Source organism: Salmo trutta, chromosome 20 (genome assembly GCF_901001165.1).
Source record: "Salmo trutta chromosome 20, fSalTru1.1, whole genome shotgun sequence".
Taxonomy (NCBI): Eukaryota; Metazoa; Chordata; class Actinopteri; order Salmoniformes; family Salmonidae; genus Salmo; species Salmo trutta.
The window spans coordinates 54,744,957-54,763,910 of NC_042976.1; the positions used below are offsets into that span (position 1 = coordinate 54,744,957).

General features: G+C 44.5%; 1 protein-coding gene across 9 annotated transcripts in view; it reads right to left on the reverse strand.

Annotated features, from left to right (window-relative positions):
• The window catches only part of mycbp2 (MYC binding protein 2), a 347,166-nt gene that overhangs the window by 41,332 nt on the left and 286,880 nt on the right, over nucleotides 1-18,954 (reverse strand). For 8 of the 9 annotated variants that reach the window (XM_029703702.1, XM_029703697.1, XM_029703701.1 and 5 more), the window contains 10 exons: nucleotides 14,998-15,197; nucleotides 14,103-14,261; nucleotides 13,571-13,731; nucleotides 11,747-11,903; nucleotides 5,362-5,586; nucleotides 4,820-4,885; nucleotides 4,223-4,462; nucleotides 3,929-4,018; nucleotides 3,710-3,790; nucleotides 3,186-3,485 (listed from right to left, as the gene is read on the reverse strand). In XM_029703702.1, the coding sequence (XP_029559562.1) occupies nucleotides 3,186-3,485; nucleotides 3,710-3,790; nucleotides 3,929-4,018; nucleotides 4,223-4,462; nucleotides 4,820-4,885; nucleotides 5,362-5,586; nucleotides 11,747-11,903; nucleotides 13,571-13,731; nucleotides 14,103-14,261; nucleotides 14,998-15,197 (1,679 nt within the window). The remainder of the gene's footprint in view (nucleotides 1-3,185; nucleotides 3,486-3,709; nucleotides 3,791-3,928; nucleotides 4,019-4,222; nucleotides 4,463-4,819; nucleotides 4,886-5,361; nucleotides 5,587-11,746; nucleotides 11,904-13,570; nucleotides 13,732-14,102; nucleotides 14,262-14,997; nucleotides 15,198-18,954) is intronic. The other variant, XM_029703698.1, reaches the window with a different exon arrangement.

Consider the following 18,954-nt stretch of genomic DNA (forward strand, 5'->3'; position numbering starts at 1 on the left):
ACATACAATTAGTTTGGAGTCATTGAAACTCGTTTTTCAACCACTCCACACGTTTCTTGTTAACAAACTATACTTTTGGCAAGTCGGTTAGGACATCTACTTTGTGCATGACACAAGTCATTTTTCTAACAATAGTTTACAGACAGATTTCACTGAATCACAATTCCAGTGGGTCAGAAGTTTATATACACTAAGTTGACTGTGCCTTTAAACAGCTTGGAAAATTCTAGAAAATGATGTCATGGCCTTAGAAGCTTCTGATAGGCTAATTGACATCATTTGAGTCAATTGGAGGTGTACCTGTGGATGTACACTGCTCAAAAAAATAAAGGGAACACTTAAACAACACAATGTAACTCCAAGTCAATCACACTTCTGTGAAATCAAACTGTCCACTTAGGAAGCAACACTGATTGACAATAAATTTCACATGCTGTTGTGCAAATGGAATAGACAACAGGTGGAAATTATAGGCAATTAGCAAGACACCCCCAATAAAGGAGTGGTTCTGCAGGTGGGGACCACAGACCACTTCTCAGTTCCTATGCTTCCTGGCTGATGTTTTGGTCACTTTTGAATGCTGGCGGTGCTTTCACTCTAGTGGTAGCATGAGACGGGTCTACAACCCACACAAGTGGCTCAGGTAGTGCAGCTCATCCAGGATGGCACATCAATGCGAGCTGTGGCAAGAAGGTTTGCTGTGTCTGTCAGCGTAGTGTCCAGAGCATGGAGGCGCTACCAGGAGACAGGCCAGTACCTCAGGAGACGTGGAGGAGGTCGTAGGAGGGCAACAACCCAGCAGCAGGACCGCTACCCTCCGCCTTTGTGCAAGGAGGAGCAGGAGGAGCACTGCCAGAGCCCTGCAAAATGACCTCCAGCAGGCCACAAATGTGCATGTGTCTGCTCAAACAGTCAGAAACAGACTCCATGAGGGTGGTATGAGGGCCCGACGTCCACAGGTGGGGGTTGTGCTTACAGCCCAACACCGTGCAGGACGTTTGGCATTTACCAGAGAACACCAAGATGGGCAAATTCGCCACTGGCGCCCTGTGCTCTTCACAGATGAAAGCAGGTTCACACTGAGCACGTGACAGACGTGACAGAGTCTGGAGATGCCGTGGAGAACGTTCTGCTGCCTGCAACATCCTCCAGCATGACCGGTTTGGCGGTGGGTCAGTCATGGTGTGGGGTGGCATTTATTTGGGGGGCCGCACAGCCCTCCATGTGCTCGCCAGAGGTAGCCTGACTGCCATTAGGTACCGAGATGAGATCCTCAGACCCCTTGTGAGACCATATGCTGGTGCAGTTGGCCCTGGGTTCCTCCTAATGCAAGACAATGCTAGACCTCATGTTGCTGGAGTGTGTCAGCAGTTCCTGCAAGAGGAAGGCATTGATGCTATGGACTGGCCCGCCCGTTCCGCAGACCTGAATCCAATTGAGCACATCTGGGACATCATGTCTCGCTCAATCCACCAATGCCACGTTGCACCACAGGCTGTCCAGGAGTTGGCGGATGCTTTAGTCCAGGTCTGGGAGGAGATCCCTCAGGAGACCATCCGCCACCTCATCAGGAGCATGCCCAGGCATTGTAGGGAGGTCATACAGGCACGTGGAGGCCACACACCCTACTGAGCCTCATTTTGACTTGTTTTAAGGACATTACATCAAAGTTGGATCAGCCTGTAGTGTGGTTTTCCACTTTAATTTTGTGTGTGACTCCAAATCCAGACCTCCATGGGTTGATAAATTGGATTTCCATTGATTATTTTTGTGTGATTTTGTTGTCAGCACATTCTACTATGTAAAGAAAAAAGTATTTAATAAGATTATTTCTTTCATTCAGATCTAGGATGTGTTGTTTAAGTGTTCCCTTTCTTTTTTTGAGCAGTATATTTCAAGGCCTACCTTCAAAGTCAGTGCCTTTTGCTTGACATCATGGGAAAATCAAAAGAAATCAGCCAAAAAACTGTAGACCTCCACAAGCCTGGTTCATCCTTGGGAGCAATTTCCAAACGCCTGAAGGTACCACGTTCATCTGTACAAACAATAGTATGCAAGTATAAACACCATGTTCTGTCTCCTAGAGATGAACGTACTTTGGTGCGAAAAGTGAAAATCAATCCCAGAACAACAGCAAAGGACCTTGTGAAGATGCTGGAGGAAACAGGTACAAAAGTATCTATATCCACAATAAAACAAGTCCTATGTTGACATAACCTGAAAGGCTGCTCAGCAAGGAAGAAGCCACTGCTCCAAAACCGCCATAAAAAAGCCAGACTACCGTTTGCAACTGCACATGGGAACAAAGATCGTACTTTTTGGAGAAATGTCCTCTGGTCTGATGAAACAAAAATAGAACTGTTTTGCCATAATGACCATCGTCATGTTTGGAGGAAAAAGAGGGATGCTTGCAAGCCGAAGAACACCATCCCAACCGTGAATCACGGGGGTGGCAGCATCATGTTGTGGGGGTGCTTTGCTGCAGGAGAGACTGGTGCATTTCACAAAATAGATGGCATCATGAGGTAGGAAAATGATGTGGATATATTGAAGCAACATCTCAAGATAGTCAGGAACTTAAAGCTTCGTCACAAATGGGTCATCCAAATGGACAATGACCCCAAGCATACTTCCAAAGTGGTGGCAAAATGGCTTAAGGACAACAAAGTCAAGGTATTGGAGTGACCATCACAAAGCCTTGACCTCAATCCTTTTGAAAATTTGTGGGCTGAACTGAAAAAGTGTGTGCAAACAAGGAGGCCTACAAACCTGACTCAGTTACACCAGCTCTGTCAGGAGGAATGGGCCAAAATTCACTCAACTTATTGTGGGAAGCTTGTGGAAGGCTACCCAACGTTTGACCCAAGGTAAACAATTTAAAGGCAATGCTACCAAATACTAATTGAGTGCATGTAAACTTCTGACCCACTGGGAATGAGATGAAAGAAATAAAAGCTGAAATAAATAATTCTCTCTACTATTATTCTGACATTCCACATTCTTAAAATAAAGTGGTGATCCTAACTGACCTAAGACAGGGAATTTTTATTCGGATGAAATGTCAGGAATTGTGAAAAACAGAGTTTAAATGTATTTGGCTAAGGTGTATGTAAACTTCCGACTTCAACTGTATGTAAATAACTATTGTTATGTGTTGAGTCTGTGTTTATGTGGGTACACCCCACCTGTCTCTGGATACGGGGCGAGGCTGTGTGCAGCAGCGAGAACAGGTCCTGCATCAGTGTCAGCTGCTGGGCCAGGTACTGGCGGCCTACGTTGGAGCCGCTCAGCGCCAGCACCATGGAGAGCAGCTCGAAGCAGTAGGCGTCCGAGGAGGTGTCCGAGGAGGCGTCGTCGTCGCTGGGCTGCGAGTTGGCGTTTTCCTTGCTGGAGATGGCGTTTTCCTTGCTGGAGATGGCATGCTCCCACTCCTCGCGCACCCGGGTCGCCTCCATGCGGATGGCCTGGACGATGTGGGTGCACACCTGGAGGGAGGAGGAGGAAGGAGGGGAAAGCGATAAAGGGATATGAAGTCAATTCCAAGTGTGAAGATAACATACACAAGGGAAGCAGAGTCAGGGGCTTGAACTCTCAAAGCCTTCTACTGAGGATTACTGTAGCCAGATATCACATTTTGTGTGGTTGTAGTTGTATTGTACTATTTTAGTTCATTGTACTTTATTGGCCAGGTATTCCACAGACTACTGACCTGTTTCTGCAGGTTGGTCAGCTTGCTCCGGCTGAAAATGATGCCCACCATGTGTTCCTTCAGGTCTGCGTCTGACGGCGCCTGATGACAGGTAAACAATAACAGGTAAACAGAAATATATCATGTTTGTTTTCTGGTCTTTATTTGCAAAAAGACAGTGTGAAATAGGGGGTGGTTGAAAAAGGTTGGGAAACACTGGTATACAGTATGACCCCTGACCTTGTCCTCCCCCTCTGGTGATGACAGCAGGTTCTTCTCCTCCTGTTCAGGGGTGGGCTCAGCATCTCCGCAGATTAGCTTCCCAAATACCTACACACATAACACATGCACACCAAGGGTAAAGCTTGAACCTATCCAATTCTATTAGACCTAAAGTGGTAGAGAAAGAAAACATTAACATTTTGGCCCCATAGTGACTGATTGGCCAACCGACCAGTGAGGTGAGATTATGAGTGATTTACAGGTGAACGGTCCTATGAGGTCATAGTACGATTGATTGACAGGTGAACCGACCTGTGAGGTGATGAGGCGGAAAACGCGGAGTGTTTCGGCCTCGCAGTTCTTCTGCTGGGCCACGCTGGCCGAGATCTGCCCCGCGATCTTGATGCTCTCGCCAGCCTTCCAGCCCAGCACCTTGACCTGGCGCACCCGCAGCGTGTTCTCGGGCCCCTTCAGTTCCACCTTGATCACATGGTGGTCTCCCCCAGGAACCTCGCTGGTGACCCAGCCCATGTGATGCGAATCAAGGTCGATCTGGAGAGAGGTGGGGAGATGGAAGGGATTGGTCAGTGAAGGTTGTGTTGATGCCAAGGTGAATCAAAATGTTTAGTACGGCTTCTCCTTTGTTTTTCTTCTGAAAATGGCTTTCATGAACATACAGTAAATTGCAATACAAATTGTACAGAAGGGCTTCAATTGCTGTAAGTTTGCTATATCCTGTACTAATAGTGGTTAGCTACATGTAGTAATCTACTTTTAATCAGAGGCTTTTGACCAGTGCCCCATGTGGTTTGGGTCAAATGTAATGCACTGGGGAATAGAAAGAATCCTTCCTTATTCACAAAACCCACGCACTCAGATGCCTGGAGCTATAGAAATAAGAGGCCAAACCTGTTTGATTCTGCAGAGGTCCTCCCCGGCTTTGCCACACAGGAACGTCATGGAGGTGACTTTGTTCTGTGGAGTTAGAGAAGAGCGCCTTTAATATCAATGAAACAGACAGTTTTCCATGAATTTTAGATTGTGTCATCTGACAAATTTGATTTTGGAGTGCATGTCCCTAAGTCCAGAACAGACTATGGGAGGTGCACAGTATTACATAGAGCCATGACTACATGCAAGCAGTAAAATTTGATTTAAAAAAACATTATGGAACAGCGGGGACTTGAAGCAACACAAACATAGTCACAGACACATGCACACACACACGATAACATCACACTATACACACACGTACACATGGATTTTGTGTTGTAGATATGTGGTAGTAGAATAGGGGCCTGAGGGCACACACTTAATGTGCTGTGAATGCATTGTAATGTTTTTAAAATTGTATAACTGCCTTAATTTTGCTGGACCCCAGGAAGAGTAGCTGCTGCCAAGGCAATAAATAAATACAAACACAAATGTCCCTTTAATCCCTCCCTACTCACCCCAATGTCACGGGAGTTGTCAACGTGCACAGTGATGCAAGAGGCGTTGATGCCTTTGACGCAGCTGATGGTAATGCACTTGGTCTTGTTCTTGTCCTCATCGCCCGACTCCCAAAAGGTCTCAGTTGAGCCATCCGTCAGGCTGCCGATCATGGCCGAACGGCTGGATGTCTTGATGTCCACCACACTGGTCAGGTCCTTCAGACAGGTCACCAGGCACAGCTCCTGGAAGATCAAATGATGTTCAACATCTCCCAGCTATATAGATAGATACGATTTGATTGGACAATATAGAAATGTCAATTTCAGCCTCACAAGTAGATACAATGCATTTAAAATCATATAGGATAACAGACAAGGTTTTACAATCTAAATGTTATTTTAGGCATATGTGACACAGCTCACTTGCCAGCTATGGTCCCAGCAATTTTACGCCCTATAGGCAATATCAAATGCACAAAAATAACTGAATAGGCTCAATTACCAGAAATTCTCACGTGGCCCATTACAGACTCAGCAAAAAAAATAAACATCCTCTCACTGTCAACTTCGTTTATTTTCAGCAAACTTAACATGTGTAAATATTTGTATGAATATAACAAGATTCAACAACTGAGACAAACTGAACAAGTTCCACAGACATGTGACTAACAGAAATGGAACAATGTGTCCCTGAACAAAGGGGGGTCAAAATCAAAAGTAACAGTCAGTATCTGGTGTGGCCAACAGCTGCATTAAGTACTGCAGTGCATCTACTCCTCATTGACTAAACCAGATTTGCAAGTTCGTGCTGTGAGATGTTACCCAACTCTTCCACCAAGGCACCTGCAAGTTCCCGGACATTTCTGGGAGTAATGGCCCTAGCCCTCACCCTCCGATCCAACAGGTCCCAGACGTGCTCAATGGAATTGAGATCCGGGCTCTTCGCTGGCCATGGCAGAACACTGACATTCCTGTCTTGCAGGAAATCACGCACAGAACGAGCAGTATGGCTGGTGGCATTTTCCAGCTGGAGGGTCAAGTCAGGATGAGCCTGCAGGAAGGGTACCACATGAGGGAGGAGGACGGCTTCCCTGTAACGCACAGCGTTGAAATTGCCTGCAATGACAACAAGCTCAGTCCGATGAAGCTGTGACACACTGCCCCAGACCATGACGGACCATCCACCTCCAAATCGATCCCGCTCCTGAGTACAGGCCTTGGTGTAACGCTCATTCCTTCGACGATAAACGCAAATCCAACCATCACCCCTGGTGAGACAAAACCGCAACTCGTCAGTGAAGAGCACTTTTTGCCAGTCCTGTCTGGTCCAGCGACGGTGGGTTTGTGCCCATAGGCGGCGTTGTTGCCGGTGATGTCTGGTGAGGACCTGCCTTACAACAGACCTACAAGCCTTCAGTCCAGCCTTTCTCAGCCTATTGCGGACAGTCTGAGCACTGATGGAGGGATTGTGCGTTCCTGGTGTAACTCGGGCAGTTGTTTTTGCCATCCTGTACCTGTCCCACAGGTGTGATGTTTGGATGTACCGATCCTGTGCAGGTGTTGTTACATGTGGTCTGCCACTGCGAGGACGATCAGCTGTCTGTCCTGTCTCCCTGTAGCGCTGTCTTAGGCGTCTCACAGTACGGACATTGCAATTTATTGCCCTGGCCACATCTGCAGTCCTCATGCCTCCTTGCAGCATGCCTAAGGCACGTTCACGCAGATGAGCAGGGACCCTGGGCATCTTTCTTTAGGTGTTTTTCAGAGTCAGTAGAAAGGCCTCTTTAGTGTCCTAAGTTTTCATAACTGTGACCTTAATTGCCTACCGTCTGTAAGCTGTTAGTGTCTTAATGACTGTTCCACAGGTGCATGTTCATTAATTGTTTATGGTTCATTGAACAAGCATGGGAAACAACCCTTTACAATTAAGATCTGTGAAGTTATTTGGATTTTTACAAATTATCTTCGAAAGACATGGTCCTGAAAAAGGTCAGTTTCTTTTTTTGCTGAGTTTATTAGGCTATTTGTATTACTGGGCTATATCAGCGAATATGCTAGATGTAGTTTGAAGAGAGCATAGTTCGAGTTTCTCTTTAGCTATTTTTATAGCCTACCTTTTAGGAGTGGGATGATTTTCAAATAGAGAAATATGGGTGATCAATATTTATTTCTAGGCAACGTAGTGAACTATAGCCTAATCATATTTCGGAAGTACATTTCCTTGGAAAGATAACTGCTCCGTGCTTCTCCGCCCATGCGTACCTGATCTCGCACGTATGGCTACTGAACTTGAAGCAGCAAGAATGATGACAGCGACACTTGCTATGTTTTGCATACAGGATATAGCCTATTTTTTAGGAGGACGATTTGCAGGCAGACAAATAAATGGGTAATCAATACTTAATGAAATTGAAGAGGCACAACACTCGCTCAGCCTAACCTACAGTATATGCATTTTCCTTTTCAATGATGATTACATTTTTTGATTGCACCTCGACTCTTTCCGTTATCAATATTTATTTACAGACACTGTAGTAAACTAAAGTCTAATCATATTTAACCTGTTGGGGATAGGGGGCAGTATTTGCACGGCCGGATAAAAAACGTACCCGATTTAATCTGGTTACTACTCCTGCCCAGTAACTAGAATATGCATATAATTGTTTGATTTGGATAGAAAACACCCTAAAGTTTCTAAAACTGTTTGAATGGTGTCTGTGAATATAACAGAACTCATTTGGCAGGCCAAAACCTGAGAAGATTCCAAACAGGAAGCGCTCTCTCTGACTATTTATTGGCCTTCTTGATCATCTCCAACCAAAACAGGGGATCTCTGGCATAACGTGACATTTTCTAACGCTCCCATAGGCTCTCAGAAGGCGCCAGAACGATGAATGGTGGCTTTGCAGGCCCTGGCTGAAAAACATTAGCGCATTTGGATAATGGTCGATCTGAGGACAATGAGACTGGAGGCGCGTGCACGAGCCGACACCATGTTTACTTTCTCTCTCTTTGAACGAAAACGACTCCCGGTCGGAATATTATCGCTTTTTTGCGAGAAAAATAGCATAAAAATTGATTTTAAACAGCGTTTGACATGCTTCGAAGTACGGTAATGGAATATTTGGAATTTTTTTGTCACGAAACGCGTCGGGCGCGTCACCCTTCTTTACCCTTCGGATAGTGTCTTGAACGCACGAACAAAACGCCGCTATTTGGATATAACTATGGATTATTTGGAACCAAACCAACATTTGTTATTGAAGTAGAAGTCCTGGGAGTGCATTCTGACGAAAAACAGCAAAGGTAATCAAACTTTTCTAATAGTAAATCGGAGTTTGGTGAGTACCACACTTGGTGGGTGTCAAAATAGCTAGCCTGTGATGGCCGGGCTATCTACTCAGAATATTGCAAAATGTGCTTTCACCGAAAAGCTATTTTAAAATCGGACATAGCGAGTGCAAAAAGGAGTTCTGTATCTATAATTCTTAAAATAATTGTTATGTTTTTTGTGAACGTTTATCGTGAGTAATTTAGTAAATTCACCGGAAGTGTTCGGTGGGAATGCTAGTCACATGCTAGTCACATGCTAATGTAAAAAGCTGTTTTTTGATATAAATACGAACTTGATTGAACAAAACATGCATGTATTATATAACATAATGTCCTAGGATTGTCATCTGATGAAGATCATCAAAGGTTAGTGCTGCATTTAGCTGTGGTTTGGGTTTATGTGACATTATATGCTAGCTTGAAAAATGGGTGTCTGATTATTTCTGGCTGGGAACTCTGCTGACATAATCTATTGTTTTGCTTTCGTTGTAAAGCCTTTTTGAAATCGGACAGTGTGGTTAGATTAACGAGAGTCTTGTCTTTAAAATGGTGTAAAATAGTAATATGTTTGAGAAATTGAAGTAATAGCATTTCTAAGGTATTTGAATATCGCGCTGTTGAGTAGGTGGGACGCAAGCGTCCCACTGGCCCAGAGAGGTTAAGTACATTTCATATTTGAGTTAACTGCCACGTGACTCTCTGCCCATGTGGGCAAGCTACTCTATTTCAATAATACCACATATACTAGGCGCACTTGAACTCTCACACCCAACTAGGAGAAGAAAGGTAGGCTACCGTTAAAGCAGCAAAAAATGTGTGCTTTTAACACAATAGGTAGGCTTAGGCTAATGCATACAAAGTAGAAAGACAAACGTTTCAAAATAATCTGCGGGACAACATATTTTCATCCCAAAGTCCTCTGTCTGACCACCCGCATTATGAAAAATGCTAACCACATAGCAGCAATGTAGTCTCTAATTTCAGCCACACAAGTGTATACAATTCATTTAAAATCATCAAGGATAACAGAAAAGGTTTAACAATGTCATAACTCGTAAACCTAGTCCAATATAAAAATAATAATTTCATCAATAATGCACAAGTATCAGACGATCCAGGGTCAAGTTCATTAGGCACAAAACGGAATAAAACGGACTGAATAAAAAAGGTTAAAAACAGCTTTCCGTTGCATCCCCTAATGAACAAAACTCCGGTATCTGTTGGTCTGCACTTGGGTCTCAGACAGCGTCTGTGGTATATGTCTCACCTAGTCTCTTTTCTACCAACCTTCATAAGGTCGAGCTAGCTATCACAAAACTTAATGGGCCAGATCTAGCTTGAACCTAGTCCTGGTTTAAAAATCATTCTCCATGGAGATTCGCCATTTAAATGAACCTTATTAGTCCAGTATTAGGCTTAATATAATATGGGTCCCGGGAAACGGCCCTACAGTGGGGGGAAAAAAGTATTTGATCCCCTGCTGATTTTGTACGTTTGCCCACTGACAAATAAAGGATCAGTCTATAATTTTAATGGTAGGTTTATTTGAACAGTGAGAGACAGAATAACAACAGAAATATCCAGAAAAACGCATGTCAGAAATGTTATAAATTGATTTGCATTTTAATGAGGGAAATAAGTATTTGACCCCCTCTCAATCAGAAAGATTTCTGGCTCCCAGGTGTCTTTTATACAGGTAACGAGCTGAGATTAGGAGCACACTCTTAAAGGGAGTGCTCCTAACCACAGCTTGTTACCTGTATAAAAGACACCTGTCCACAGAAGCAATCAATCAATCAGATTCCAAACTCTCCACCATGGCCAAGACCAAAGAGCTCTCCAAGGATGTCAGGGACAAGATTGTAGACCTACACAAGGCTGGAATGGGCTACAAGACCATCACCAAGCAGCTTGGTGAGAAGGTGACAACATTTGGTGCGATTATTCGCAAATGGAAGAAACACAAGAACTGTCAATATCCCTCGGCCTGGGGCTCCATGTAAGATCTCACCTCGTGGAGTTGCAATGATCATGAGAACGGTGAGGAATCAGCCCAGAACTACACGGGAGGATCTTGTCAATGATCTCAAGGCAGCTGGGACCATAGTCACCAAGAAAACAATTGGTAACACACTACCTGTGAAGGACTGAAATTCTGCAGCGCCCGCAAGGTCCCCCTGCTCAAGAATACATATACATGCCCGTCTGAAGTTTGCCAATGAACATCTGAATGACTCAGAGGACAACTGGTGAAAGTGTTGTGGTCAGATGAGACCAAAATGGAGCTCTTTGACATCAGCTCAACTCGCCATGTTTGGAGGAGGAGGAATGCTGCCTGTGACCCCAAGAACACCATCTCCACCGTCAAACATGGAGGTGGAAACATTATGCTTTGGGGGTGTTTTTCTGCTAAGGGGACAGGACAACTTCGACGCATCAAAGGGACGATGGACGGGGCCATGTACCGTCAAATCTTGGGTGAGAACCTCCTTCCCTCAGCCAGGGCATTGAAAATTGGTCATGGATGGGTATTCCAGCGTGACAATGACCCAAAACACATGGCCAAGGCAACAAAGGAGTGGCTCAAGAAGAAGCACATTAAGTTCCTGGAGTGGCCTAGCCAGTCTCCAGACCTTAATCTCATAGAAAATCTGTGGAGGGTGCTGAAGGTTCGAGTTGCCAAACGTCAGCCTCGAAACCTTAATGACTTGGAGAAGATCTGCAGAGGAGTGGGACAAAATCCCTCCTGAGATGTGTGCAAACCTGGTGGCCAACTACAAGAAACGTCTGACCTCTGTGATTGCCAACAAGGGTTTTGCCACCAAGTACTAAATCATGTTTTGCAAAGGGGTCAAATACTTATTTCCCTCATTAAAATGCAAATCATTTTCTAACATTTTTGACATGCGTTTTTCTGGATTTTTTTGTTATTCTGTCTCTCACTGTTCAAATACACCTACCATTAAAATTATAGACTGATCATTTCTTTGTCAGTGGGCAAACGTACAAAATCAGCAGGGGATCAAATACTTTTTCCCCCCATTGTATCTCCTATTGGATTCTGTCTCACTTGGCTCATGGCCTCGTAGCCAGACTGCACACTGATGTTGAAGCTCTCCTCGCTGTCGCCGTCGTCTGACTTGGACAGGATGTTGTTGATGTGGTGGAACACGTTGCTCTGGTGCAGGAACTGGTGGTCAGACTGCTTGAACTTCAGACTCCAACACCTGATAGATAGATGGGGAAAGACTCCAGGTCAAGGGTGAATTACGCGCACACATTGATCAGTAAATTGGTAGCTAAATTGGTTGGAGGATTTTAGATTTTTTTTATTGTTATTGTTTTACCTTTTATTTAACCTTTATTTAACTAGGCAAGTCCGTTAAGAACAAATTCTAATTTACAATGACGTCCTACCCCGGCCAAACCCGGACGACGCTGGGCCAATTGTGCGCCGCCCTATGGGACTCCCAATCACTGCTGCGTCACTCGGGAGCCCGAGTGGAGGATGGTGCTAGCAACACCAGGGTTGTGGGTTAAATTTCTGCATGGGCCAGGTATACTGAATATCTGTGTCACATGTTGGCCACTATGAATAAAAGAGTGTCTGCTAAACGACCATATAGCAAACTTTTTCAATCAGACACTGGAAGAGAAGTTCATGAGTTCTTTTGTACAGGTGCTTTGTTGCCGTTTTTTTGTGGGACTGAAAAATTGCTCGGAATGTGAAAGAACGTTATTAAAAGGATCTGACCCTTTTTTTGAATTTTCGCCTAAAATGACATACCCAAATCTAACTGCCTGTAGCTCAGGACCTGAAGGATATGCATATTCTTGATACCATTTGAAAGGAAACACTTTGAAGTTTGCGGAAATGTGAAATTAATGTAGGAGAATATAACACATTAGATCTGGTAATACAAACAAAAAAACATGCCTTTTCTATTTTTTTGGTTCCATCATCTTTGAAATGCAAGAGAAAGGCCATAATATAATATAGGCGCAATTTCGTTTTCGGCCACTAGATGACAGGAGTGGGTGCAAAGTTTCAGATTGATCCAGTGAAGCACTGCAATTCTGCACAATATTTTCTATCTGCCCAAATGTGCCGAATTGGTCAATTGAACATAACAAAAATGATATGGTAATACAGAATTTAAGTTTACACACTCCCAGGAATGTCATACATGACGGATCATTAGCTTATACACTAACTTTCACACATCTAGATGGCCTGGCGGGGTTGGTGTGGAGCCAGAGACCGCAGGGGTTCAAACTGTAGAACCCAGTTCCTACTTTTGAATAGAAAAATGGATTTTATCAAACAAAACTATGCTACATTTTATCTTTGGGACCCTCAGGATGACAAATCAGAGCAATATTACTGAATGTAAGTACATTATTTACCTTCAGAGGTGAATGTATCAAACCAGTTGCCGTGAAAAGTTTTGTTGTTGTGTACTCTCCTCAAACAATAGCATGGTATTTTTTCACTGTAATAGCTACTGTAAATTGGACAATGCAGTTAGATTAACAGGAATTTAAGCTTTCTACCCATATAAGACATGTCTATGTCCTAGAAAGTTTGCTGTTACTTACGTCATTCTAGTCACATTAGCGCATGTTAGCATCAACCGTCTTGGTATAGGGACATCGATCCCGTAGAGGTTAAAAAGTAAAGTGAAAAAAGCGGTGGTGAATATTATAGGGCCTATTCATATATATACAGAAAGGCATTTGACCTTTTAAGAGATATCTTCCCTTAGTTTTAGTCTTATTACAAGATAATATGCTCTGTTCCAAGTGTATGGTGGATAATAGGGTTGAATAATTTAGGTGAGGGCAGGTTTGAGTTGAAAGTGGAGATAAACTTTGAGCAACAGGGCCACCGTACCTGAGGGCCATCTGCTGCAGGGAGCTGCCACTAGGAAGTGACAACATGAGGTCGGAGATGGTCTGGAGGAGGCGGTGGAAGGTGTGGGGGAGGGGGTGGGCGGCCTCCCCGGCAATCACAATGTCAGACAGCGGGTGCTCACACACAGCCAGGTCTCTCTCCTGTGTGTACGAAGAAAACACAGGGAAGCAATGACTACAAACGTACATGTATACTGAACAAAAACAAACGCAATATGAAACAATTTCAAAGATTTTACAGAGTTACAGTTCATATAACGAAATAAGTAAACTGAAATTAATTAATCAGGCCCTATTCCCAGTCATTTCACATGATACAGTATGCATCTGTTTTAGTTCAGTTGACAATAAAAACATCTGAATATTTTGTACTGGTACCTCAAATAAAACCCTTTTTTATCCAGGTTTGTCTCATTGAGATGATCTATTTAGCAAGAGACCTGTTGAAGATGGCGGCAATAAAATTAACCTCCCCCCACCACTTCGGTCCTGGATTCTTAATCAAACATCACCTGCTCCATCACAATTTTCTTGTTCCCGGGGGCTTTGTTTTCTTCCTCCTCCTCTTCCTCGGGTTCAAAGGGTGACGGGGTGAGGGAGGCGACAAAGTGCCACAGGATGTCGTGCAGCGAGGTGGTCTGGATCACGTTACACAGCAGCCAGTTGAACGCCTGAGGAGGGGGAGGGAAGTAAGATGGTAGCTTTCACTCACTTCAGAAAACATTCCTTTAAATTTCAAAGCAAAGACCTGAAGCAATGTATTAATTTCATATAAAAGTACCAAAAACCAACAATGTACAAAGGTTGACCCCTAACCTAACCTTTTAAATATATATATTGTTTTTAATTTAACTAGGCAAGTCAGTTAAGAACAAATTCTTATTTACAATGACGGCCTTCCTCGGCCAAACCCGGATGACACTGGGCCAATTGAGCGCCGCCCTATGGGACTTCCAAACACAGCCGGATGTGAAACAGCCTGGATTTAAACCAGGGACTGTAGTGACGCCTCTTGCACCGAGATGCAGTGCCTTAAACCGCTGCGCCACTCGGGAGTAACCTTAACAATACATTTTCAGATCAGTTTCTAATCTCAGATATTGCCTACACTTTTGTCCTTTCTAACAAGGCCGTCTAGCGACTACTGAGGTACCTCAAAAAGAGGCTAATCACGTTAGCATTTGAGGCTAATTTGATGCTAATGTAAGCATGAAATTGGCACTTCAGGCAGCGTGACACATTTTCCTATGAAAATGCTAACTGTCCACCATCTTGTGTATGACTATCTTTGACATATCTCCATGGCCAGCAAGTGTTAGCATTCCCAGGGAGCTTGACACATTTTCTGATGGGAAATGCTAAAATGCCCACTGTTATGTGTACGAGTATCTCTTTGACGAATGTTACCTCCATGGCGAAGACCCTGCAGGTGGACTTGCGCAGGGCATGCTTCATGGCAACCTCCAGACCCTCCAGGTCATGGTGCTGGATGACGAAGGCCAGGACAGGCCACTGGAAGTTCCTCTCGCCCTTACTGAGGGATCCGTGGGCCGAGATGAGACGGGACAGTTCCGGGGAGGGGTGGCGCAACAGAGAAGAACCCACTTCTGGAGGGGAGGACAGTGTTACAAATATTATATAAATTAAAGCGGCAAGCAGCAATGCCTTGGTTCAAGCTGTGGGCCAACTGTGCCACCATCAGGGCAAATTGGACACATCGCCCTAGGATTAGCTAATTCTGTACTCCTTACCACACTTGACAAATATCAGAACTCTTAATCAAACAAATTGTGCAATATGCATTTGATGTATTTTAGACAATTTGCAATGATGTTAACTCCTTCAAATGTCTTTCTCCAGGAGCACTGGACTGATTGGCACCAAATTTGCAAGTGTTTGAAATTTTAGCCTAGAAAATGTTGCGTTGGGAGACATTGGGCCATAGATGCCATTTATCATCTTTCGTGCAGATCGGTCATTCGGTACAAGAGGACTAGCGTTTGTGTTTTTCACAAAACATTAAATTGCGGAAAATCCATAATGGTGGACTTTATGAGTTCGAGGCATATTTTTTCCTTGTGAAGAGAGGGACCTACGTAACACTTTTTTTAACTCTAGCTCACAGTGTGAGGAGCGTGACCTTGCAAAATGTGCACATTAAATCGGTTGTTATAGCGGCACCATGTGGACAATTGGCATGGCATTACGTGCGAAGGTGTGGCCCACGGCCCTGTACTATCAAAGGTTGCACCCTACAGGGCCTCACCAACTCACAAGAATTTGAATTTTACGTTACAGTAGAAGAGGAATAATAATAATAATTACAGTTGCAAGCAGCAATGCCAGGGTTCAAGCTGTTGGCCCACTGTGCCACCATCAGGACAAATTGGGCACACTGACCTAGTCTGAGCTACTTCTGTACTCCTTAACATGCTTGCCAAAATTCAGAACTCTAAATCAAACAGATCGTGCAATATGCTTTTGATGTAAACTACATGAACAAAAGCATGTGGACACCCGCTCATCGAACATCTCATTCCAAAAACATGGACATTAATATGGAGTTGCTCCCCTCTTTGATGCTATAACAGCCTCCACTCTTCTGGGAAGGCTTTCCACTAGATGTTGGAACATTTGCTGCAGGAAATTGCTTCCATTCAGCCACGAGCATTAGTGAGGTCGGGCACTGATGCTGGGCCATTAGACCTGGCTCGCAGACAGTGTTCCATTTCACCCCAAAGGTATTCAATGTGGTTGAGGTTAGGGCTCTGTGCAGGCCAGTCAAGTTCTTCCACATCGATCTCAACAAACCATTTCTGTATGGACCTCGCTTTGTGCCCGGGGTCATTGTCATGCTAAAACAGGAAAGGACCTTCCCCAAACTGTTGCCACAAAGTTGGAAGCACATAATCATCCAGAGTGTCATTGTATGCTGTAGCATTAAGATTTCCCTTCACTGGAACTAAGGGACCTAGCCCAAACCAAGAAACACAGCACCAGACCATTATTCCTTCTCCCTCAAAAGTTACTGTTGGCACTATGCATTTAAAAAATATATATATATACACTGCTCAAAAAAAGAAAGGAAACACTTAAACACAATGTAACTCCAAGTCAGTCACACTTCTGTGAAATCAAACTGTCCACTTAGGAAGCAACACTGATTGACAATACATTTCACATGCTGTTGTGCAAATGGAAGAGACAACAGGTGGAAATTATAGGCAATTAGCAAGACACCCCCAATAAAGGAGTGGTTCTGCAGGTGGGGACCACAGACCACTTCTCAGTTCCAATGCTTCCTGGCTGATGTTTCGGTCACTTTTGAATGCTGGCGGTGCTTTCACTCTAGTGGCAGCATGAGACGGAGTCTACAACCCACACAAGTGGCTCAGGTAGTGCAGCTCATCCAGGATGGCACATCAATGCGAGCTGTGGCAAGAAGGTTTGCTGTGTCTGTCAGCGTAGTGTCCAGAGCATGGAGGCGCTACCAGGAGACAGGCCAGTACATCAGGAGACGTGGGGGAGGTCGTAGGAGGGCAACAACCCAGCAGCAGGACCGCTACCTCCGCCTTTGTGCAAGGAGGAGCAGGAGGAGCACTGCCAGAGCCCTGCAAAATGACCTCCAGCAGGCCACAAATGTGCATGTGTCTGCTCAAATGGTCAGAAACAGACTCCATGAGGGTGGTATGAGGGCCCGACGTCCACAGGTGGGGGTTGTGCTTACAGCCCAACACCGTGCAAGACGTTTGGCATTTGCCATAGAACACCAAGATCGGAAAATTCCCCACTGGCGCCCTGTGCTCTTCACAGATGAAAGCAGGTTCACACTGAGCACGTGACAGACGTGACAGAGTCTGGAGACGCCGTGGAGAACGTTCTGCTGCCTGCAACATCCTCCAGCATGACCGGTTTGGCGGTGGGTCAGTCATGGTGTGGGGTGGCATTTCTTTGGGGGGCCGCACAGCCCTCCATGTGCTCGCCAGAGGTAGCCTGACTGCCATTAGGTACCGAGATGAAATCCTCAGACCCCTGCTGAGACCATATGCTGGTGCGGTTGGCCCTGGGTTCCTCCTAATGCAAGACAATGCTAGATCTCATGTGGCTGGAGAGTGTCAGCAGTTCCGGCAAGAGGAAAGCATTGATGCTATGGACTGGCCCGCCCGTTCCCCAGACCTGAATCCAATTGAGCACATCTGGGACATCATGTCTCGCTCCATCCACCAACGCCACGTTGCACCACAGACTGTCCAGGAGTTGGCGGATGCTTTAGTCCAGGTCTGGGAGGAGATCCCTCAGGAGACCATCCGCCACATCATCAGGAGCATGCCCAGGCGTTGTAGGGAGGTCATACAGGCACGTGGAGGCCACACACCCTACTGAGCCTCATTTTGACTTGTTTTAAGGACATTACATCAAAGTTGGATCAGCCTGTAGTGTGGTTTTCCACTTTAATTTTGAGTGTGACTCCAAATCCAGACCTCCATGGGTTGATAAATTGGATTTCCATTGATTATTTTTGTGTGATTTTGTTGTCAGCACATTCAACTATGTAAAGAAAAAAATATTTATTAAGATTATTTCTTTCATTCAGATCTAGGATGTGTTGTTTAAGTGTTCCCTTATTTTTTTGAGCAGTATATAATAAAAATAAATAAATAAATAATATATATATATTATAAGATCAAGCAAAGCAGTGCGACAAAAACAACAGAGTTACACATGAACAAATGTACAGTCGTGGCCAAAAGTTTTGAGAATGACACAAATATAAATTTTCAAAAAGTCTGCTGCCTCAGTTTGTATGATGGCAATTTGCATATACTCCAAAATGTTAAGAAGAGTAATCAGATGAATTGCAAAGTCCCTCTTTGCCATGCAAATGAACTGAATCCCCAAAAAACATTTCTACTGCATTTCAGCCCTGCCACAAAAGGACCAGTTGACATCACGTCAGTGATTCTCTCATTAACACAGGTGAGTGTTGACGAGGACAAGGCTGGAGATCACTCTGTCATGCTGATTGACTTCAAATAACAGACTGGAAGCTTCAAAAGGAGGGTGGTGCTTAGAATCATTGTTCTTCCTCTGTCAACCATGGTTACCTGGAAGGAAGCAAAGCCATCATCATTGCTTAGCACAAAAAGGGCTTCACAGGCAAGGATATTGCTGCCAGTAAGATTGCACCTAAATCAACCATTTATCAGATCATCAAGAACTTCAAGGAGAGCGGTTCAATTGTTGTGAAGAAGGCTTCAGGGCGCCCAAGAAAGTCCAGCAAGCGCCAGGACCGTCTCCTAAAGTTGGTTCAGCTGCGGGATCGGGGCACCACCAGTACAGAGCTTGCTCAGGAATGGCAGCAGG